We start from the raw sequence: 18,836 nt of genomic DNA, 5'->3' as shown, positions 1-18,836 counted from the left end.
GGCCAAGTAACTTCCAAACAAAACACTCAATCCACGGTTGCTTTCCAGCCCGCTGCTACGGAAGCTGAATGCTGGGCGCAGAGCCTCTGAGAGGAGGGGACAACCGTGTCAGGCCAGGTTGGGGCCTTGGCAATACTCAGAGCCAGCCAGACTCCAAACAGGGAGCCCAAGGGGTTTTCTTCTGGGACACTCTACTTGAATTACTGTTCAGTTGGTCAACACAGTAGATATTCAAAAGAGAAGAGCTATTAATTAACACAATAAAGAGGTTGCTGCATTCCTTGGACTATATGTCATAATTACAGTTAGCAAATTCCCGCAGTCTTAACAAGCTTTTTTAGGGGTAAACGAAATGATACATGAAGAGTGGAGCTGCATCCTACATGGGAATAAGGTAAAAATGGGGATATAATTAGCCTGGACATTCCTTTAAGTCCCTCTTAACAGTGCAGTAGAGATGGGTACGTGTTTATCAATGGAAAAGAATTCTTATGCTGCGAACTTTACCAGAGGAACAATAACACAGACGTCTGCACATTCAGATCGTTCTGTCTTTGCGGTAACAGTTATATTAGTAACTGCAGGTGAAGGCTGGGGCGGATAGAGAGCTCTGTAGTGTTCCTAAGACATTTATTCCATCCCACTTAAACATTAAGCCCCTGTAATCTGAATATGTATCAGTAGACTTTTTTATGGGAAGATGAAATATGTATTAGTAGGTTTTTTATGCGAATATATATTAGTAGGTTTTTTATGGGAAGATTAAATTAGATGGTATAAGTATAATTTGTGGGATGAGGTTAGGTTTTATCTTAGGTTCACCTTTTAATCTAATCCCTTTTCACCATGTTGGGCACCTGGCACCTAGCTCTCAATTATAACAATGATGAGGTCAACAATAAAGAGGACATAGTAGCCCACGTCAGTATGTCCAACTGGATCAGCCCAGTACTATTCACACAGCAGTTAAAATCAAGTAAAATCAGTGGGAAAAGGATTTTTTTTTAAAAAGAGCCGTCTGTGATTGGTCACAGATGTGTCCAGGTGACCACCTGGAAGTGCAGTGGTTGAAAAGGTGCGCCTTTCCAAATGTAGGGTTGCCTTCCTCGCTGCCAGAACCTAGAGCAGTGGATTAAGAAACACCAAGCTGAAAGCCACGTGGACCGCACGAGGAGAGAGAGTAGGGGAAACAGGCGAGGAAGCGCGGTGTGAGTGCGCAGAGACGTGTGCTCGCTCTGTGTCGCTGCACTGAGTGTGCCTCTGTGATCCACGTCGCCAGCGCACGCATCCACCCGAACCCCTGGAGCACTCAGGGATTTAGTTATGACTCTATTGAAATGAGATGAATTCTGCTGTGCTGTGTTCATTTATAACTTACCATTGTGCCTCCTATGATCTTGTTAATTAGTCTAGGGAGTCTAGGGTTGGGGTTTTTTTTCCTCTGTGGTTTGGGTTGGTTTTCTGTGTGTGCGTATCTTGTGCTTTTTGAAGAAACTCAGTCATTTAGCTATGACCCATTTCAGTATCATATAGTTAAATTAATATGGGGCAGTTATCCAACTAGAGATTGAGTGTAACCTTTTGTTCCTAAGTATCAAACCTGTTCAAACTGAAGACATCATTTTTCCCCAACGTAGGACAGCAAAACTCCATCTTTGTTTCCTGCCCCTTTGCCTCCCAGTTGCTGTTCCGGGCCCATCGGGTGTCTTAAATTCACGTGTGGCTTTATTTATTTATTTATTTATTGCATTATTAATTTTGGCTTTCCAATTTGATCACCTATTCTTTCCCCTCCACCCTTTCCAGATGCCCCCTAGCTGTGCTGACCTCTGCCCTGTGTAGTGTTGTCATCTGGTGGATTGTTTGTGACTACATCCTTCCCATCCTGCTGTTCTGTCTCGATGGTTTCAGAACACAGTAGGCATCAGGACCCTTTGACAGGTAGCTGCTGTGTAAGTGTCCCATTCCATTTCTCTGCTGCCACTCTCCTCGGGTGCCCAGTGTGATTCCTGCGATGCATGTTTTTCTCCTTGTCAGCGCTGCCAGCTTTGTTGGTTTGCCTATTTGCAAAGGTTCTTTTTTCTGACTCTTTCAATTAACGGGACTGTGGGCTTTGCTGTTCCTTTCATAGAAGGGATATTAAAAACAATACGCCTTTTTTTTACTTTGCGCTTACTCTTAACGGATATTTTGAAATAGCAATTTATAAATAAAGATGCTGAAATAGTTTCTCCTCCCTAATAAGATGTTTGGGATAATGGGGTATTTTGGGTTTTGATCTACTTTTAGTAAAGGTTTGATTTTGTAGCCTTGAGATCAGGTAAAGATTGCGACCTGTGTTCAGCCTCTGGTTCTTCCGTCGGGCGATGCTCTCATGAGTCTTCTGTCTGTAGCATGCGGAACGTTCTCCTGTGTCTCGTCTCCTTCCCTTCGGAGAGTACAGGAAGCACAGTTCTCAGAACTTGGTGTGAAGAGGGACTAGGAAGGCAGACGTGTGCTTGTTATGTGCGTATGTCTCCGTTTGATGGTCCCCACACTCCGTTCTCCTTTCCCCAAAGTAACCAGAATGTCCTTGTTAGGTTAATAAAGGCACATTTGTATTCTCCTGAGATCCTTCGTCCTTGAAATGGACACCTTAACAGTGAAGAGGCTTCTTTCCTACAGAAGAGTGTGGCGAGAAGCTTACCTGTGGCACTCCAGGTGTGCCCTGGGACATTCAGGCCACCACCACCCTCTTCTGTCTGGGCTGCGTTCTTTTTCTCTGAAACTTTTTCTTTAACTCGTATATGAAGAATATCTTCTCTTGTCCCGACTTGGACTTGGACATTATGAAAGAACGCATAAGTTCCTTCTAGGATGTCTTCCAAAGTAAAATTCCATTGCAACCAACTCTGGTACTTTGTGGTTTCGTTGAGTGTTTTCACATCGCTAGGAGAGATTAAAGAGTCAAGTAGATTCCACTCTTCCAAATTATGGAAAACCTGCTTAGTTCTTACGGCATTTTAAAAAATTTCTCACTAATACAAGCTTAGTATCACATATTCACATGGGCTATATTTCTAATACAGATTAATCTTTTTGGTGTTTTTTCCTTTGCTTCTCTTAGCAAGCTGCAATTCCACATAGTGACCAAGTATCACATGCTGCATAGACTTGACCTTCTCACACTATTTCAGGTGGGAAAGATGTTCTGAGTGGGAGGGGTTGTTGCTAATGGTCCTGAGGCACTTCATGGCTGCAGTGTCCTTCCCAGGCTCTTTTCTCTTCAGTGTTCTATGTAAGACGTAACATTGCTTTGGCACTGAAGATTGCCACCGCCTCTCCAGATCCAAGCAGAGCATTCAGTTGAGCCCGTAAATTTGGAATTTACGGAAGCAGAAAGCTTTCAACAGTTACAGCGATGGTAACAAGTATGATCTTGGTGGTCTCCACACTACTTTCTTTCCAAAAGGTCTTATTTCATAAGGTGACTCCTCATGTGCGCCATCATTGTCATTCACCTCTGTTGGCAGATGATGTAGCATCACGTGATAGGTTGTCACTGTTGAAAAGCACCTGTTACCTGGTATTCCTGTAGAACTAGACCTTCACACTTTAAATTGTTGTGTCGGACTCCTTAGGAATGGAAAAGGTGCCTCTGGAGGTTGCAGGGTCTTGGGTCAGCATTTTTGAAAGCTCTTTTTATATCAGTGGTGGACAACCAGTGTCAATGGTGCATAGTTGCCCTGATGGGTTCTGTATCAGTCTGTTTTATGTTGCTATAACAGAAATACCTAAGACTGGGTAATCTATAAGGAAAAGAGGTTTATTTGGCTTACGATTCTGGGACAGCTGCATCTGGCATGGGCCTGAGGCTGCTTCTACTCATGACAGAAAGTGGCAGCAGCCGGCAGGTACAAGCAGATCACATGGCGAGAGAAAGCAAGAGAGAGAGAGGGGAGGTGCCAGGGTCTTTTTAAACAACCAGCTTTCGCAGGAACTAAAAGAGCGAGAACTCACTCAGCCCCCCCTCCCCCAGGGAGAGCATTAATCCATTCATGAGGGATCCACCCCCATGACTCAATCAGTTTCCAACACTGCCACATTGAAGATCAAATTCCCACATGAGTTTTGGAGGGGACAGCACATCCAAACTCCATCAGGTTCTGTTTTGGAACTGGACATTCAGATCTGACTTTTCAGTGTTTTGCTTTGCTGTGTGCCTCAAGTTGCATGTGTCACTGTCCAAAATCTGAGAGTACTGAGGCTCTAAAGGTAACTGTGATATAGGCAAGAAATAAGTAGGACTGAGCATTTTGTCGGGAAAGATGGACAGGAGAAAAATAAATATGCTGAACATTGCTCTGGAAAAGCCACGTGATTGGCCTCGTTTGGAAGGTGGCAGGCAGTGAGTACCCATGTTCCTGTGGCAGAGTGAATACAGTCGTCCCTCCATTTTCCTGGGGGATTGTTTCTGGGACCCCCCCCGCAGATACCAAAGGCTGCAGATGCTGAAGTCCCTGATATAAAATGGTATGAAATCATCTCTGGATTACTTATAATACCTCCTACAGTGTAAATGCTTTGTAAGTAGTTGTGCTGTGTTTCTGTTCGTTTGTTTGTTTTGGGTGGCTGGCCAGTACAGGGGTCTGAACCTTTGACCTCAGTATGTTACAAGGTGGCACTCTAATGAGCCAGCCCCTGTTATACTGTATTATTTAGGGAATAGTGAAAAGCAAGTCTGTACAGGCACCTTTTTTAAAAAATGAGTATTTTGGGCCGAGCCCGTGGCGCACTTGGTAGAGTGCTGCACTGGGAGTGCGGCGACGCTCCCGCCGCAGGTTCGGATCCTATATAAGACTGACCGGTGCACTCACTGGCTGAGTGCCGGTCACGAAAAAACGACCAAAAAAAAAAAAAAAAAAAAAAATGAGTATTTTCTATCTCCAGTTAGTTGAATCCACCAGTGCGGATCCCACCAACGTGGAGGGCTGACTGTGCTTCACCCTCCTTTGCCGGCTTAGCCCACCTTATCCTGATAAGGTGTCACTGGTAATATCTAAGTGTAGTTGTTGGGGTTTTTCCCACTTTACTGATGCGTAACCTATAGATGTGATAACTGCTCTGTTTAGTGCAAATAACTGGAATCTTCCTAGGGTAATTAATGCATTCTAAATTTCTATTGCTCCCTTACTTTCAAAGTTCCATAGAAATTATTAGCTATTAATATTATTATAATATTATTTCACATTAACTTACACTAATTTAAGGGAGAAATAAAACTTTTTTCTTTTTTTGGTGGCTGGCCTGTACAGGGATGCGAACCTGTGACCTTGGTGTTATAAGGTTGCTCTCCAAGCAACTGAGCTAACCAGCCCAGCCCCTGAGAAATAAATGCTTTTTATCAGCCTAAGAATTCTGCTTGCCTTAGCAGTACTTTCTTGTTTTGAATAGTATTTAAACATTTCAGTAATAGTTAATTTATGAAATCAGAACTCAGATTTCCTAAGCAAGCGATGGATTAGCTCTTGCTTTTTTCTCGTGTCAGTGATTTGATAGTCTATACTTTGGGCCATCCAGTGGCCTCAGATTAGTGAAGAAGTAGGTGTGGCATTTCAGGAAAAGCCAACAGGAGGCTCATTTTCTTTGTGTGGAGAGGAGTGGATGAAGGGCCTGGGCTTCAGAAGTAGCAGGGGGGGCAGTAGCAGTTTTGTTTGGCTTGTTTTTCTTTATGCAGAATTCTAGATTCCAGTCCTTAACAGAGATGAATAAGTATTTCCCCTTTGTTTACATAATCAGAATGTTTAAATAAATCCTTGCTTTCAAGAGTAGAATTTGTGAGCCAGGGCAATCGGTGCCTTTTCTGATCCTACGACCATGTCTGTATACATTTTTATTTTGCTAGAACATCGAACATTGTGAATGATCAGACTTTGTGACACGCGCTGAGTCAGGCTTTCTGCTAGTTTATCCAGGATCAGTTTCCCTCCGCGAGGGTGAAGCTGGCTGTGTGGGGCTTTCAGAAGTCCCGCTCCTTTTTCTTCCCCCAAACAGCGTGCAACCACTGGCCTGGGCAGCTGCAGGCGGCTCTGCTGCGGTGACACCCGTCTCTTTTTTGAACGGTGAAGAGTTTAGTGTTTACTGAACGTTGAATATGCTCTGGCTTGGGCAACACTAAGATTATAGAACTTACTAGTCTTTACTACGTTTTAAGGACCTGGCTTTGGTTATTAGCTAACGTGGTGGTAACAGCGTATGAGATGGGATTGCTCATTGTCATGGTTTCTTCTTACGCTCATGAACTAGGCTCTTCTAGGTTGTCATTGGCTCTCTCACCTTTATGTTTTTTTTTTTTTAAAGATGACTGGTCAGGGGATCTGAGCCCTTGGCTTGGTGTCCTCAGCACCACACTCTCCCGAGTGAGCCGCGGGCCGGGCCCTCACCTTTCTGTTTGAATATAAGAAGAGAAAGCTTTCTTAAGTCAGTGTTTTCTGTTTGAGATAAGTAAAAAGTGGTATATATAAGTGTGTGCATATGTGGTACAGATTTTCAGTGATCATTTCTTGAAGAACCACATATAAAGTCTTTTGGTGTTTTCTGCTGTTTTCCCTATGACAAGTTACTGAGGAAGAAAGCAAGTGCCCGTCTGCTGACGAGCAGGGTGTTGTGTGTGGCCCTCGGCGGAGGGGGCTTTTTGTGACGCATGAGTCTGCCTTCTGGGCGATCTGCCGTCACAGCCGTCAGTTTCACAAGATTTAAATGGTTTCACTTTCATTTTAACAGTGCTTGGATATATAGTAAGTAGTTATAATCCAGACAAAACTCAAATTTTGCTTGAACATATTTAAAAATTTTTAAATGTTACATAAAATTAGTATTGATTTAGTAGTGTTTATACCCACACTTTCAGCTCTGAAGAGCAAATAATGTGTAGCTCTTTCCTAAACTTATGTTCATATTCCTAGAATTTTTGGTTCCTTAATGATGTCTTGTTTTTATGACTATAAATCTGAGAATCTACTTTTACTTTTGGGCACAAAGATTTGTTTGGTTAATGGATTTCTTTGGTATGGGAACAGCTTAAAATACTACATTATTTGTTTTCAAAAAGCAAAGCACTCTGGTTATTTTTGTATAACTCAAAGGAAAATGAGATGCTTCATTTCAAAAGGCCTTGATGTAAAAATGTGTTTCATAGTTTTTTGGCAAATATGTTTATGGAAAATCCTATTCAATTTTCAGTAAAATGTTCGGCACTAAAGAACAAAGATGCCTTCCTCTGTCAAGTATTTGAAAATTGTTTCAGTGAATATAATCTTATTTTTTTCCAACTATTTTCAGAGTAATTCTTCAGTCCAGTGTTCAGAGCTGTAAAACATCTGAACCTGACATTTCTGGCAGTGCAGGCATTACTAAAAGAGCCACCAGATCTGCTTCAAGGAAAAGCAGTTTTAAAAGGTGAGAAAAGAACCCTATTCTTCTGAGAAGTTCCATTCATTGGTTTTTCGGTTTACTCTTTTGGACCCTACTTCTGGAGATTGACATGAAGATAGGAGACGGTAGACCCTGTGATGGGAAATTAATCAATGTGTTTTACTTGTTCATCATCTAAGAAGATATGGACCATTTCAATGTAGGCTTTTTGTTTTGCTTTCAGAGGTAATTCTCAGCACCGGAAGTGTGGTCTCTGGGTCATGCCGTGGGATAGTTGAGAATGTTGCTCTTTTAAGTTTTCAGATTAAGAATCTGCACAGCCTCTGTCAGGACTGAGGGGAAGTGTTTCTGTCCATGCATCAGCTGTAGCGTCACTGTTGGAGAAACAGCTGCAGAGGAGCGTGATGGTGGGAATGTGATGAGTTGTGGAGTCTGGGATCCTTCTTTACCTAACGGCTCTGTCGTCTTTGCCGCGGTCCCCACTCAGAGGTGCTAGTCCTTTGACGTTTAGCCCCCAGCGTTCTTTACTTCTTCATTAAGTACAAGCTTCGACAAGAAAATGGACACGTTCTATGACCAAATCAGTGACTCGCTGTTGTCTGTGGACATCTGTCCCGAACTAAAGGTGGTGAGCGTTTCATTTTTTAAGTATTCTGAACTAAATCCCTTCTGAGGGAAGAGTAGATGCCCCATCACTGTCGTTGCAGGAGTGGGCGGTGGCCACCCTGCATGCTCTGCATCTTTGCCTGTGAGGTCCACTTTTTGTGCTCGTGGTGTCACAGACCTAGTGGTCTGAACGTGATCAGAACCAGACCTTAATGTCCCCACGATTCTCCTTGTTGCTTTTTAACTTGCCTGCCCTCTGTCTGAGGCTTTGGGCCCACGTGCGTCATGGGGGTGAGTTAGTCCCTGGTGTGTTCCAAAGCTCCGCATGCTTTGCACTTTGAGGAATTGTTCAGTTCTGTCATTTTTCCTCTTTGCCAATTCTTTGTAGCATTTTACTACATACTTAAGTTCAGGTGAGCGTGTGACAGCACCCCAGCATGAATATTTGAGAATCACTGGGCACTGATTCATGATTTTAGGATTTGAAACTTTCATTAGACGTATGTCACATATTCATATTCTTCTTACTTGCTGATTCCACTTGAGAAGAATATGACAGAAATACTGACAAAGGTCACAGATTTAGGTACATTATAACATAATACCAGAGTGTTACTTATAACAGTGAGAAATAGAAAATGGGCTAATTATTATTAAATAACACTAAATGAATTGGTATAATACCATGACCTTAATAAATGCTCATGAAACAGTAAGTAAAAAGAGCCACACAGGAATTCTGAAGTATTACTCCAATTTTGTAAATGAGTAATATACTATATTCGTATAGACTTGTACAGATGAATAAATATTAATAAGCATATAGATATTTAAAGATTTACAAATTTTTATATATGTATAGAAATAACACAAAGGAAAAACATGTCATAAAACTAACAGTTCTTCTGGTTGGTGGAATAGTTGGAGATTTTTTCCTTTTTCTTTTTTTACCATTTTCTTATTTTCCTACTTTTTAACAATAAACGGGGGAGTGGCTTTGACGCTTTTAGGTGAGTCAAACTATTAAAAATTCAAATAAAAAACCTACTGTTGGTGGCTCTTAATTTCGGCATGTTTTGAATGAACATGTTCTTTCCAGGTATAAGTGCTCGGGCTTCCGTTTCAGTCCAGTATGTCTTGCACATTTAATTCTGCTTTTTGCATTTTTGGGTTGGGCTTTTTAGGTCATAGAGGAATAGAGTCCAGGAGCCCGGATGGAGCTTGCCAGTTCATACCGTGTTCCTTGGAGGAGGGTTGGCTACAGCCCAGTTTTCCTATCTAGGTCTTGCTGCTTTTTTCCTGTCACTCTATGACCTAAACTTGGGGTTCTCAGCAGAGGTGGTTCATGACCGCAGAGAGCATCTGCCTGAGGTCGCTGGGCTGGATGCTTTGAAGGCTCTAAAGCGGATTTTGGCCAGAGACAGCTGGACTGAATGTTGACGTGGCCCAGAGCAGTTTCCAGGAATTTTGGATAGTGCTGAAAACCAGAGACTTATGTTAAATTCCAAAATGAACTTTCAGAGATGATTAGGAGAGCCAAAGAATAAAACACTGAGAGTTAATTGGGTTTCATGGTTCATTTAACCACTTTCCTCCCTCTGGGTGTTTTGTGTTTTGTTTTTGTCGTTGTTGTATTTGGCCTTTTTCAAAGCTTTGGCCTGTGTTCGCTTCACCTTCACTGTCACCCACCCACAGCTTATGAAAGAAAGGTGACCAAATTACGTGTGGATCTCAGAATCAGAGGCAGCCAAGCTGCTTCTGTCCTACTGAGTATTATTCAGTTTTTTGGTTGGAGAGTAATGAGGGGATTAATGTAGGTGCATCATCTGATTCTGGGCAAAACAGTATGAGGTAACGCTGCTGAGTAATTTTAAAGAAAAAAGCGGAACAGCCTTTTGGTGGCGGCCGTGCCCTCTGCGAGGTCCTCTGTTGCAGCCGATGGTGTTGACAGTGGTGGCCGCGAGGCGCAGGAGCCTGGCCTTCCCAGGAGCGTTGCGCTCTAGAGCGCCCAGGAAGGGGGCCGCACCCAAACCCACCTGGCACTGAACTGGCTCTTTTGATTTTTGACAGTTTTTTGGGAGGCTCTTCAACTTTGGGGAGCTTTTTCACAAACATTAAAAGAGCAGTGACCAGGGGCTGGAGTAAAAAGGTCATCATGAGTACTCGTGGCTGGGAAGGTGCCAGCCCGCTCCCTCCGCAGGCTGAGGTCCCTGTTGTCGGGGCTGGCAGCCGCCGCCACACTGCTCTTGTAGATTCGTGGAGGCGGTGGGACCAGGCCTCGGGCCTGGCCTGTCCCGGGCGCTCCCAGGGAGGTCACATCACCCATTGCTGACGCTCCCTTCAGTCACTCTTCATGCAGCTCTTCCACTGAGAGCAGGTTTCTAGAAGCTTGTGCTGTTTCTTTTGGGCAGTCTTTTACTTTTTTTGGATTTTAACTTTATCTGTTCTCTTAAGAAAACTGTCATGCACTAGTGACTTTTTGTTCCACGTCACCTTGTTGGGATCCTTCACCGTGTGACAGCTGCCACCCTGGCGTGCTGGCGTCGGGTGTCTGCACCTGGCTGCTCACATTCCTAAGCCTCCAAACCAGCAGCGTCTTCACGTGCCCTTCGGTTAGGAGTGGCGACATCGAGGACTTGGTCCTTTAGTCTTTTCCTTTGTGGTGTCCACTGTCACCATTGCATTTGTCACTGCTTCTTGACCCTCAGTGTCTCAGACCTCGGTTTCCCTGGGTTCAGTCCTTTGTTACTGCTTTTGTCTCCAAAACCACATCAGCATAGGAGGCCGGGTGTCATCTCTCTGAATATTCTTCTTTTAAGTGCTGGTTCCCTCTGATCTATGAAGCTATTAATGTCCCTTTGAAATTCTAGATGTTTTCCCACTTGCTCCACCTGCTGACCCAGACCTTTTTGCTCAGTCCTTCTGGGGTCCCTGCTAGAGCAGCAGCCTCTGACCGAGGGTCACTGCAGACTGGAAGTGGCTCTTCTGACTCTATTGCTTTTTCTCCGAAAGTGACTGTCGAGCTGGAAGTGTGACATGCTGAGCCGGGGCAGGAGAGGGGGAGGCAGGGCGAGAAGCATGGGCCGTGCCCTGCAGGCCAGAGCTGGGGCTCAGGTCCCCACGCCCTGCAGGCCAGGGCTGTGCCCACCGAGCTTGAGCTGCCAGCGCTTTTGCTGTGACCACATTCTGGCTTCGGGAACAACCCAGTAACACTTCTCTGTCTCTCCATTCTTTCTCTTTCCCGCAGCCTGGTTCCTCGGAGGGAAGGAAGGAAGTGGAGAGCTTCGCAGCCAGTGCCCCTTGCCGCGCTGTGGCACTCTCACTGCTGTGCTGCTGCCTCTGTCCTCCCGCCCGGCGCCGTTCTTATTTGTTTTTACTGTTTTCATGTGTTTTTTATTTTTTGCAGATCTACACCTTTTTCTGCTCTGCCTTTCTCTCCTGTTTGTCTTTACTTTATGGTTGATACTGTACTGTCTTCTCCAAAGTATTTAGAATTATTAAATACTTTAATGTCAAATACTTTAAGTCATTAATACTTTAAGTCATTAAAGAATTATGCAGAGCGCATACTTTTTAGCATGTCGATATTTTATTATGTTGCCTTCTTTGTCTTTGACAACTGCTTTAAACCCTTCATGGTAAAGTCCTTTTTTTCTCCCCCTGTAGTCCCTCCATTTCAAGGACTAAAACAGTCTTGCGTTAAGTAAAACCCTGTGACCAGAACTGAAGGGAAGACTAGGAACAGAAAACTGCGACAGGACTTAGCACAATCCGAGAACAAAGCAAAGCTGCAAAAGCCTTAGTTGCTTCCCACCTACGAACTTCGTTCAGTGAAGAAAATGTCCACTGGAGGTTAAATAACTAGCAGAGTTTGGATGCAAGTGGAAGACTTGAAGAGGGCCCAGCTCTCCTTCTGTACAATCGTCTCGAGTCTAACAGCCAGGAGGCTGTTGGAAGTTTAGTTCAGGTGTGATGTCAGCCGGGCCCTCTGTTGCTGAGAGAGCAGACTTGTCTGCGTGACGCGTGTGTCCCCGTGGTGGCAATCATTGTCGCTGCTGCCTTCAGGAGGCTGGAGGGCCGGATGGAGGCTTTTTACGTATTTGTTTTGTGTTCACCCTGTGTTAAAATTTACGAAGGTAAAATCAGCATTACTGAGATGCTACTCTCTGTAATTTGACACTGTTTGGTTTGATCATGTTCACGTTACTGCTTGTCATTCTGTCCCGATGGTAACTCTGTCAAGTACCCAAGCTGCTTGTCTTCCACCAAAGAGTGCTTTACTGACAGGAGTCTGTGGGACCTGCGTTGAAACACTGTTGCATGCTGTAATAAAGTGGCACTTTGGTAACCTGAAACTTGTAAGAGAATGTTGATAGTAGCTTTAGAAGACTCAGGAGGAGAAATGGGCGTCAGAGTTGGAAGAATATTATAGATCATTCCTTTTTGTGTTGTTTAGAGACTGAGAATTACAAGGCTCCCATTATTTGGTTTCCCCGTCATAAAATTGAAATCATATTTTCTTCCATGCATGAAAAAAACACACTGTTGGTTTTTCCCCTTGGAAACAGCAATCCCAAACAATGGGGGCTTTTTAAAAAATGTTATCACATTTTTAGAGTCTTTCTCTGTAACTGAACTTTTTTCTTACGTGATCAGCCTAGGGCCATTCATTCACACACCCTTGATCTCAGTGACCATTATTTTCTGGATTTCAGTTGCTTGTAGTGGCAGAATTCATGGTGGCTTTGGTTAGGGAACACAGCTAGTCACTCTTTGCAGAGTGTCTGCTCCCCTGGGTCCTGCTGTAACGCAGTAGAGGCTGTGATCTAAAGTAGTCACAAAAACAGAATCTATTTGCTGGTAAAAAAAACAAACGGGGCCCATAATAAAAGGGTGTCTTGCAGTCACGTTGGTTCCTTCCATGTAAGAAGTGAATGGTTGTCATTATGGTTAACCAGTTTCTGCCTGGCCTGGTTTGGAGATTGGAGGGATGTGACACTGCAAGGCCATGAGGGCAGATGCCTTCCGAAGACATGATGACTGTGTTGGGTCAGTAGGTTATTCCATTTAAAGAGCTGCCTTTTCCACAAAACTGTTAGGAACAAGCAGTGCTTGGAAGAAACAGGCTGAGATATGTTCATGCAAAAGTAAGCAGAAGGCAGTGGTGCCATCTTGGTGTTTACTCTCTTGGAGTAAAGTGTGAAGGGGCCTGGGGGAGATGGAAGGTGTCATCGTCTTAGCCAAGCAAGAACTCTTTCCACAGCAGGCAGCATGGGGTGGGGTCATGCCAGCTTTTAAACACTGGGGACTAGATCACAGGAAAACAGTGTGACAGAGGAAACAAGTTCCTATCCCTGGCAGTGAATAGGCCCAAGGAGCCGATGGGAAGACAGCTCTTCGGTGAGGTTTGGGGTGGGGAGCGCCCCGTTGGCTGCGTCCTGCTGAGACAGCGCCGTGTTCCAACTGTCAGGCACCTCCCTCCCCTGGCACTTCCACAGGCTGTCTCCTCCATGAGTAACCCAGGCAGCTGTGAAACCCTGACCTCCACTGAACCTTTCATGCTTTGGCTTTTTATTCTGTCAGAATAAGTCAGCGTGCTGCCCCTCACTTTGAGGAAGCCGTGTGGTGTCTTGGCCAAGAGTAAAAGATCTGGGCTTCAGTGTCAGCCACAGCCTTTTTTATTTATAAATTGCCTTTTCCTTTTTGCTGCTCAAGTTTCCAGCTAGAATCACTGTCACCGTGGCTCTTGCTATAAACCCTTTTATTTAACTGGCTCAGTGAAATTAGTCATAGGGAACTTGGGATTTGGTCAAGAAGCATTCCTTGGAAAACCCAAATGGCTTGGGTTAGTGCTTTCAGGGGGATTGCGGAGCAACAGTGGTCACCTTAACTGGGACATATCTAGAACCCAGAGAGTCTCTGGGTCTGGCTGATGCGAAGTTCTTCATGCTGTGAGTAAGAGTGGGCCCTTCTCTTCCTACCGTCCCTCCCCCAACTGAAACCACCAAACACCCAGAATCTTCTGAGAGTCTAACTTAGAGTCCTTGTTACAGAAGAACTTGTTGCTCTGGAATGTGAAATGCTGCATGTCACAGGGAGCAATTCCTTTAACTTTAGAGCCTTAAGTAGCTTTTGAAAGTACACCAAGACAGTTTCCAGTGGAATTAGGAATGCATAATCTTTTAGGTCACCTGAGGCTTTCTTGGGTCAAATCATCAAGAGTCAGGGACAGTCCAGGGGAAGTGGGTCTGCATAACTGGGCTCCTAGAAGTATAGATCGACTTCTCTTTTGCATGGCCAAGGAAACCTAGGGCTCTCTCTTGGACCCGTTGGTGCAGAGGGGCCGAGGGTGAGCAGCGCCACCAAGCAAGCAGCCTGCTCGCAGTGTGGCTCCCCCAGCAGCACGTGGCTCCCCCAGCAGCATGTGGCTCTTCTGGACTCTCCTGGATTCTCGGTTCTAAATCTGATACCCGTAGCCCCTGGCCCACCCAGCTCCCCCTGACCTCGTACCTATCGGGTGAGTTCCACCTCTTTTCTTGGGCCCAGACAGGTTTTAGAAGAGGTCTGTGCACATGCTTGTGGAGCACAATCAGGTGCGTCATGCTGTGTGGACGGCAGGCCCCAGCTGTGTCGTGCCAGGAGCTCTGGAGCCTGGCCTTTGCCCAAGTCCCCATTCATGACAAGGGATCAGTGTGCTCATGTGGTATTTGTTCTAAAAGTAGCTCAGCTGTTTCTCCTCATACATTCTGAAAAGCAAGAATTATGTTTTGGAAGGCAGTGCTCCTCAAAAATGACTTTGAAAACGTGATTTATTTCTTTAATAGTTCTCTCTCAGTGCGACTGCCCTGGCGAGGCTGGCTGCAGGGCTCTCCTAGACCAGAGCGTTCTCCACGGCACTGAGTGCAGATACTGCAGGCGCGTGTCAGACTGGACAGTTCGCCTGTCCTGTGTAGGAAATTACCTCCTTAATTACCCAGTAGAATTAACTGTCAGCAGACATGTTCATCTGATTATATAGGACTGCAGTTTTATATTAGTAATTTGCAGACTTTTATCTAACCTGCACTCATGTACAGATTATTAAAAGTTTTAAAATGTAACTGATTAATCAGTTTTGATCAATCATTGTCTTGATGTTTTTTAATAAAATGTATATTTCTAATCATATTTTTTTAAAGCCAAGAGAACTGGTTGAATGAGTGTTTATTTTCCTGAAGGTATTTTTAAGATAAAGCTTCATAATGGCTGGTAAACTTTGCATATATATATATATATATATATATATGTATGTATGTGGTTTGATATGTATTGTTGCATTTGAAAATCTTGTGTATTGAAACTGGTTTTATACAAAATATTGAATAGTGGGAATTGTATAATTACAATCATGTAATTAAAAGTATTAACCAAACAGCCTTTTGGTTTCTTGTACTTACTTACTGAGCATTCTGAGTTATGGCAGGCAGCAGGTAAAATAGAAAGCAGACATCATCCTTCTTTATTAGTTTGCCGGAGCTGCTGTGACAACATACTACAGACCAGGACTTAAACAGCAGAAGTTTATGTTCTCACCGCCCTGGAGGCTGGAAGTCTGAGGCGAAGGTGCGGCAGGGTTGGGCTCCCCTGAGGCCTCTCTCCTGGGCTTGCAGACGGCCGCCTGCTCGCTGTGTGCTCACTCATGGGGTCCTTCCTCTGTGTGCACATCCCCGGTGTCTCTCTGTGTGTCCTAATATCCTCTTATAAGGACACCAGTCACACTGGATTAGGGCCACCCTGGCAGCCTCATTTTCGCTTAACCACCTCTTTAAAGACTGTCTCCAAACCCAGTTCCAGCCTGAGGTGCTGGAGGTTAAGGGCTTCAGCACTTGAATTTGGGAGCATTTCAGTAAGTCCCTAATACCTTCCCCAAGGTGAGGTGATGAGCAAGGGACGGGCTGCTGCCGTGAAGTCCCTCCGCCACCTGCAGCGCAGACAGGGCAAAGGTTTGACTCTGGACACCATTGATGACAAGATTTGAGTAGGTCAAGACTGTGGCCCCTTTGTTTCACCTGTCAAGGTCTGGCAGGCCTGGCCGGGGCTTCCACCTCCTGATGACTCACCCAGGACACCAGCCCGTGCTATTTACGTGCCTTCCCTCCTCCTGGCCTCTCTAGCTGGGCAGGACCCTGGAGAGCTCATGTACACACCTGCCCCAGAGCTCGTGACTGGGCCATGGGACCTCGCTATGTTAAGGAGTTCGGTCCAGTCCCCAAGGAGCTGGTCTTTGATTTGCACTGGGATACGACAAGTTGTACAGGTAAAACCAGAGAGACCCATCTTCTCACTCCTCTCCAAACTGACCCAGAGTGCAGGCAGGCGGCTGGGCCACGGGGCTGGCGGGGGCACGTCTGCCCTCCCTGGAGGCCATGTCTCCTGGGCCTGCCCTGTACACACGCTCCTCTCTAGTCTGTAGCCATTCGCCCAAGTGTCTGCTGTGCCGACCACGTGCTGATCCCCTCTGCCTCTGTTTCTTAAGTAAAATGGGAATAGAAAGAATTCTCACTGTAGCAGTTAGTATGAGAGTTAAATCATACATGTAAAGTGCTTAATACGATATTGGCACGATTTTCAATAAATAATTTTTTCATACACTTTAGGTAATAGTGTCTAGATAACGAAAAACTGATTTCGATAGCAGATTGTGGTGCCTCAGTGTCTGATATTTCTGAAACCTGCAGCATAATTTTATGCATGTCGTGCTTCGGTTTTGGCGGCTGGCTGGGGCGGGCATCTGTAACCCTTGACCTTGGTGTTAGGACACCATGCTCTGACCACCCGAGCTAACTGGCCGGCCCCTGGTGAGAGCGTGTTAACAGAGGTCAGGTAAATTATTGTGACCTGAAGGGGGAAATCCACGCACTGCAGGTAAGTCTCTGGGGAGCAGTTTGTTCAGGAGGGAGGCCCCTTCCTGAGCCCCCTCTGTGAACTGCGGTAGCAAGTCGAGAGTGGCAGAGCCAGTCCCTGTGGAGGTGCTCTCTGACCCCAGCCCTGTGGCTTTGCGGACCCTGTCCCTGCCCGAGCCTAGCTTTGTCCGCCTGTAAGGTGGGACAGGTGAGTGCGCACCCCACCCCACGTGTCGCGTCTCTGGTGGGTGCGCTGGAGGCAGCGCGCAGGGGGGACTCTCCAGGCCTAACTTTGAGCTGCTCTGGAGGGTGCCACGACATCCCTTGCCACGTTCTTCCTGTTCCTGGCCACGTAGGTTGTTTCCAACTTTTTACTGTTATCACTTCAGGAACATTCTCGTACCTAAATATTTCCTGGGCGGTGCTGGTCATTTCCTTAGGAGCAGTTCTTACAAAAGGAGTCTCTGGGTCAGACAGGCAATGTTTTAGAGCTTTCGCCGTACGCTGCATCAGAAAGCAGCTGAGGACAGTTGCTCGGGGCATGGATTCTGGGCCCAGGTTACTTGAATGCAAACCGTTGCTCTGCCACTTGTGTGATTCAGGCCGAGTTACTTAGACTCCCCAAACCTGTTTCCTCTTCTCTGAAGTGGGGATGGCCACATCTGTCTTACAGGGTTGAATGAGGACTAAACGAGTTAATATTGTGACCGCTTAGAACAAGTACCTGGTATATACTGACTGTCATATGTATTGTGTTTAATAAAAAAAATACAAGTACTGTCTTCATGCTGTCGTAAGGACTGGGACAATGTGTGTCCCCACACCACCTTCCCCATTACAGCCACTGTGACACTGGCCGCAGCACCATGGCCCCTGGGGCACTAGCCCCACCCCATCTATACGTAGTCCTGTATTTTAGCTGCCCTGCTATTCAGATTTGGGGCGTTTTGTCTTCCGTGTGGAGTGGGGTCCTTCCGTGCCTGCACACCTGGCCTGCCTCGTCTCTAACTGTGTCTCGTCTCTTTGCTAGCAAGTCTGCAGAGCTTTGACGTGCTCCTGGACGACGGGTGCTCTGTCCACGCTGAAACCTCTAGGTAAGGAGACCCCTGCCCAGCAGGGCCGGGACTGTCTGGGCTGGCCACCATCGGGGCACCGGCCTGGGCCGCTGGCTTTCTTACAGTGGCCAAATACCATCTCTTTAAATAGGGAGAGGCTGTGGGTGGGAAAAGAGAGGAGGTAGCGTGGTTTATGCCTGTTTTACTTGGAGAAAGACGTGTTTGTCCTCACCCTGGGTGTGTTTGTGTAAAACAAAATGGCTTTTCAGACAGGACCATTCTTCCTTGCGGAGGACGCTCCCGGGCATGCGGCTTGTCTGACGTCCCTGGCACCCACACCCAGTGACACTAACATTCCCTGGGCGGTGCATGTCCTCCTCATGCACCCGCCAACCCTGGGCCGTGCTGCCCCAACTGGGAGCTGCTGCTTGGCTTTGTGTATGGCTGTTGCTGGGCAGGGCCGAGTGACAGTGGCAGACACCTGCAGCCTGCTCAGCCTGTGCTGCTCCAGCCCAAGCCCATGGGCAGAGGAAGGGCCCAAGGCAAGGCCTCACTGAGGGAGGGTGCGAGGCTCAGCCCTGGAGTAGGGCCCCCGAGACTCCAGGGCAGGCCCTGGGGTGAGTAAACTGCTCTCCTTCCTGCCTGGCTGTCCCTGCCGTGTGGCCACCATAGAAACCTGCCCATGACGACAGTCCTCACCTGGGAGTGGGGTCTGCCCGGGAGCACTGAGGCAGGCCTGAGACTGGCGTGTCCTTCGGTAGCAGCATTTGTGGGCAGGACGGCGCTGGGGGCCGCTCATGTTCTGCTCCGGCCAGTTCCCACTCTGCCTCGCAGTTCACACAGGAGTTGAGGCCACGGTCAGCCCAGGAAGCTAGTCCTT

At 46.2% G+C, this 18,836-nt stretch overlaps 1 protein-coding gene across 18 annotated transcripts in view; it reads left to right on the top strand.

Annotated features, from left to right (window-relative positions):
* CDC14B (cell division cycle 14B) overlaps positions 1-18,836 on the top strand; it is a 103,812-nt gene that overhangs the window by 83,040 nt on the left and 1,936 nt on the right. For 2 of the 18 annotated variants that reach the window (XM_063112594.1, XM_063112604.1), the window contains exons 13-14: positions 7,321-7,437; positions 11,686-12,367. In XM_063112594.1, the coding sequence (XP_062968664.1) occupies positions 7,321-7,437; positions 11,686-11,722 (154 nt within the window). In that variant the 3' untranslated portion in view covers positions 11,723-12,367. Of the gene's footprint in view, positions 1-1,806; positions 1,953-7,320; positions 7,438-7,709; positions 8,042-11,266; positions 12,368-17,931; positions 17,996-18,836 lie in introns of those variants that run through there. The other 16 variants (XM_063112592.1, XM_063112593.1, XM_063112597.1 and 13 more) reach the window with 13 other exon arrangements.

This window comes from Cynocephalus volans, chromosome 10 (genome assembly GCF_027409185.1).
Source record: "Cynocephalus volans isolate mCynVol1 chromosome 10, mCynVol1.pri, whole genome shotgun sequence".
Lineage (NCBI taxonomy): Eukaryota > Metazoa > Chordata > Mammalia > Dermoptera > Cynocephalidae > Cynocephalus > Cynocephalus volans.
The sequence above is the reverse complement of the archived record's forward strand: the minus strand, read 5'-3'. Positions and strand labels throughout refer to the sequence as shown.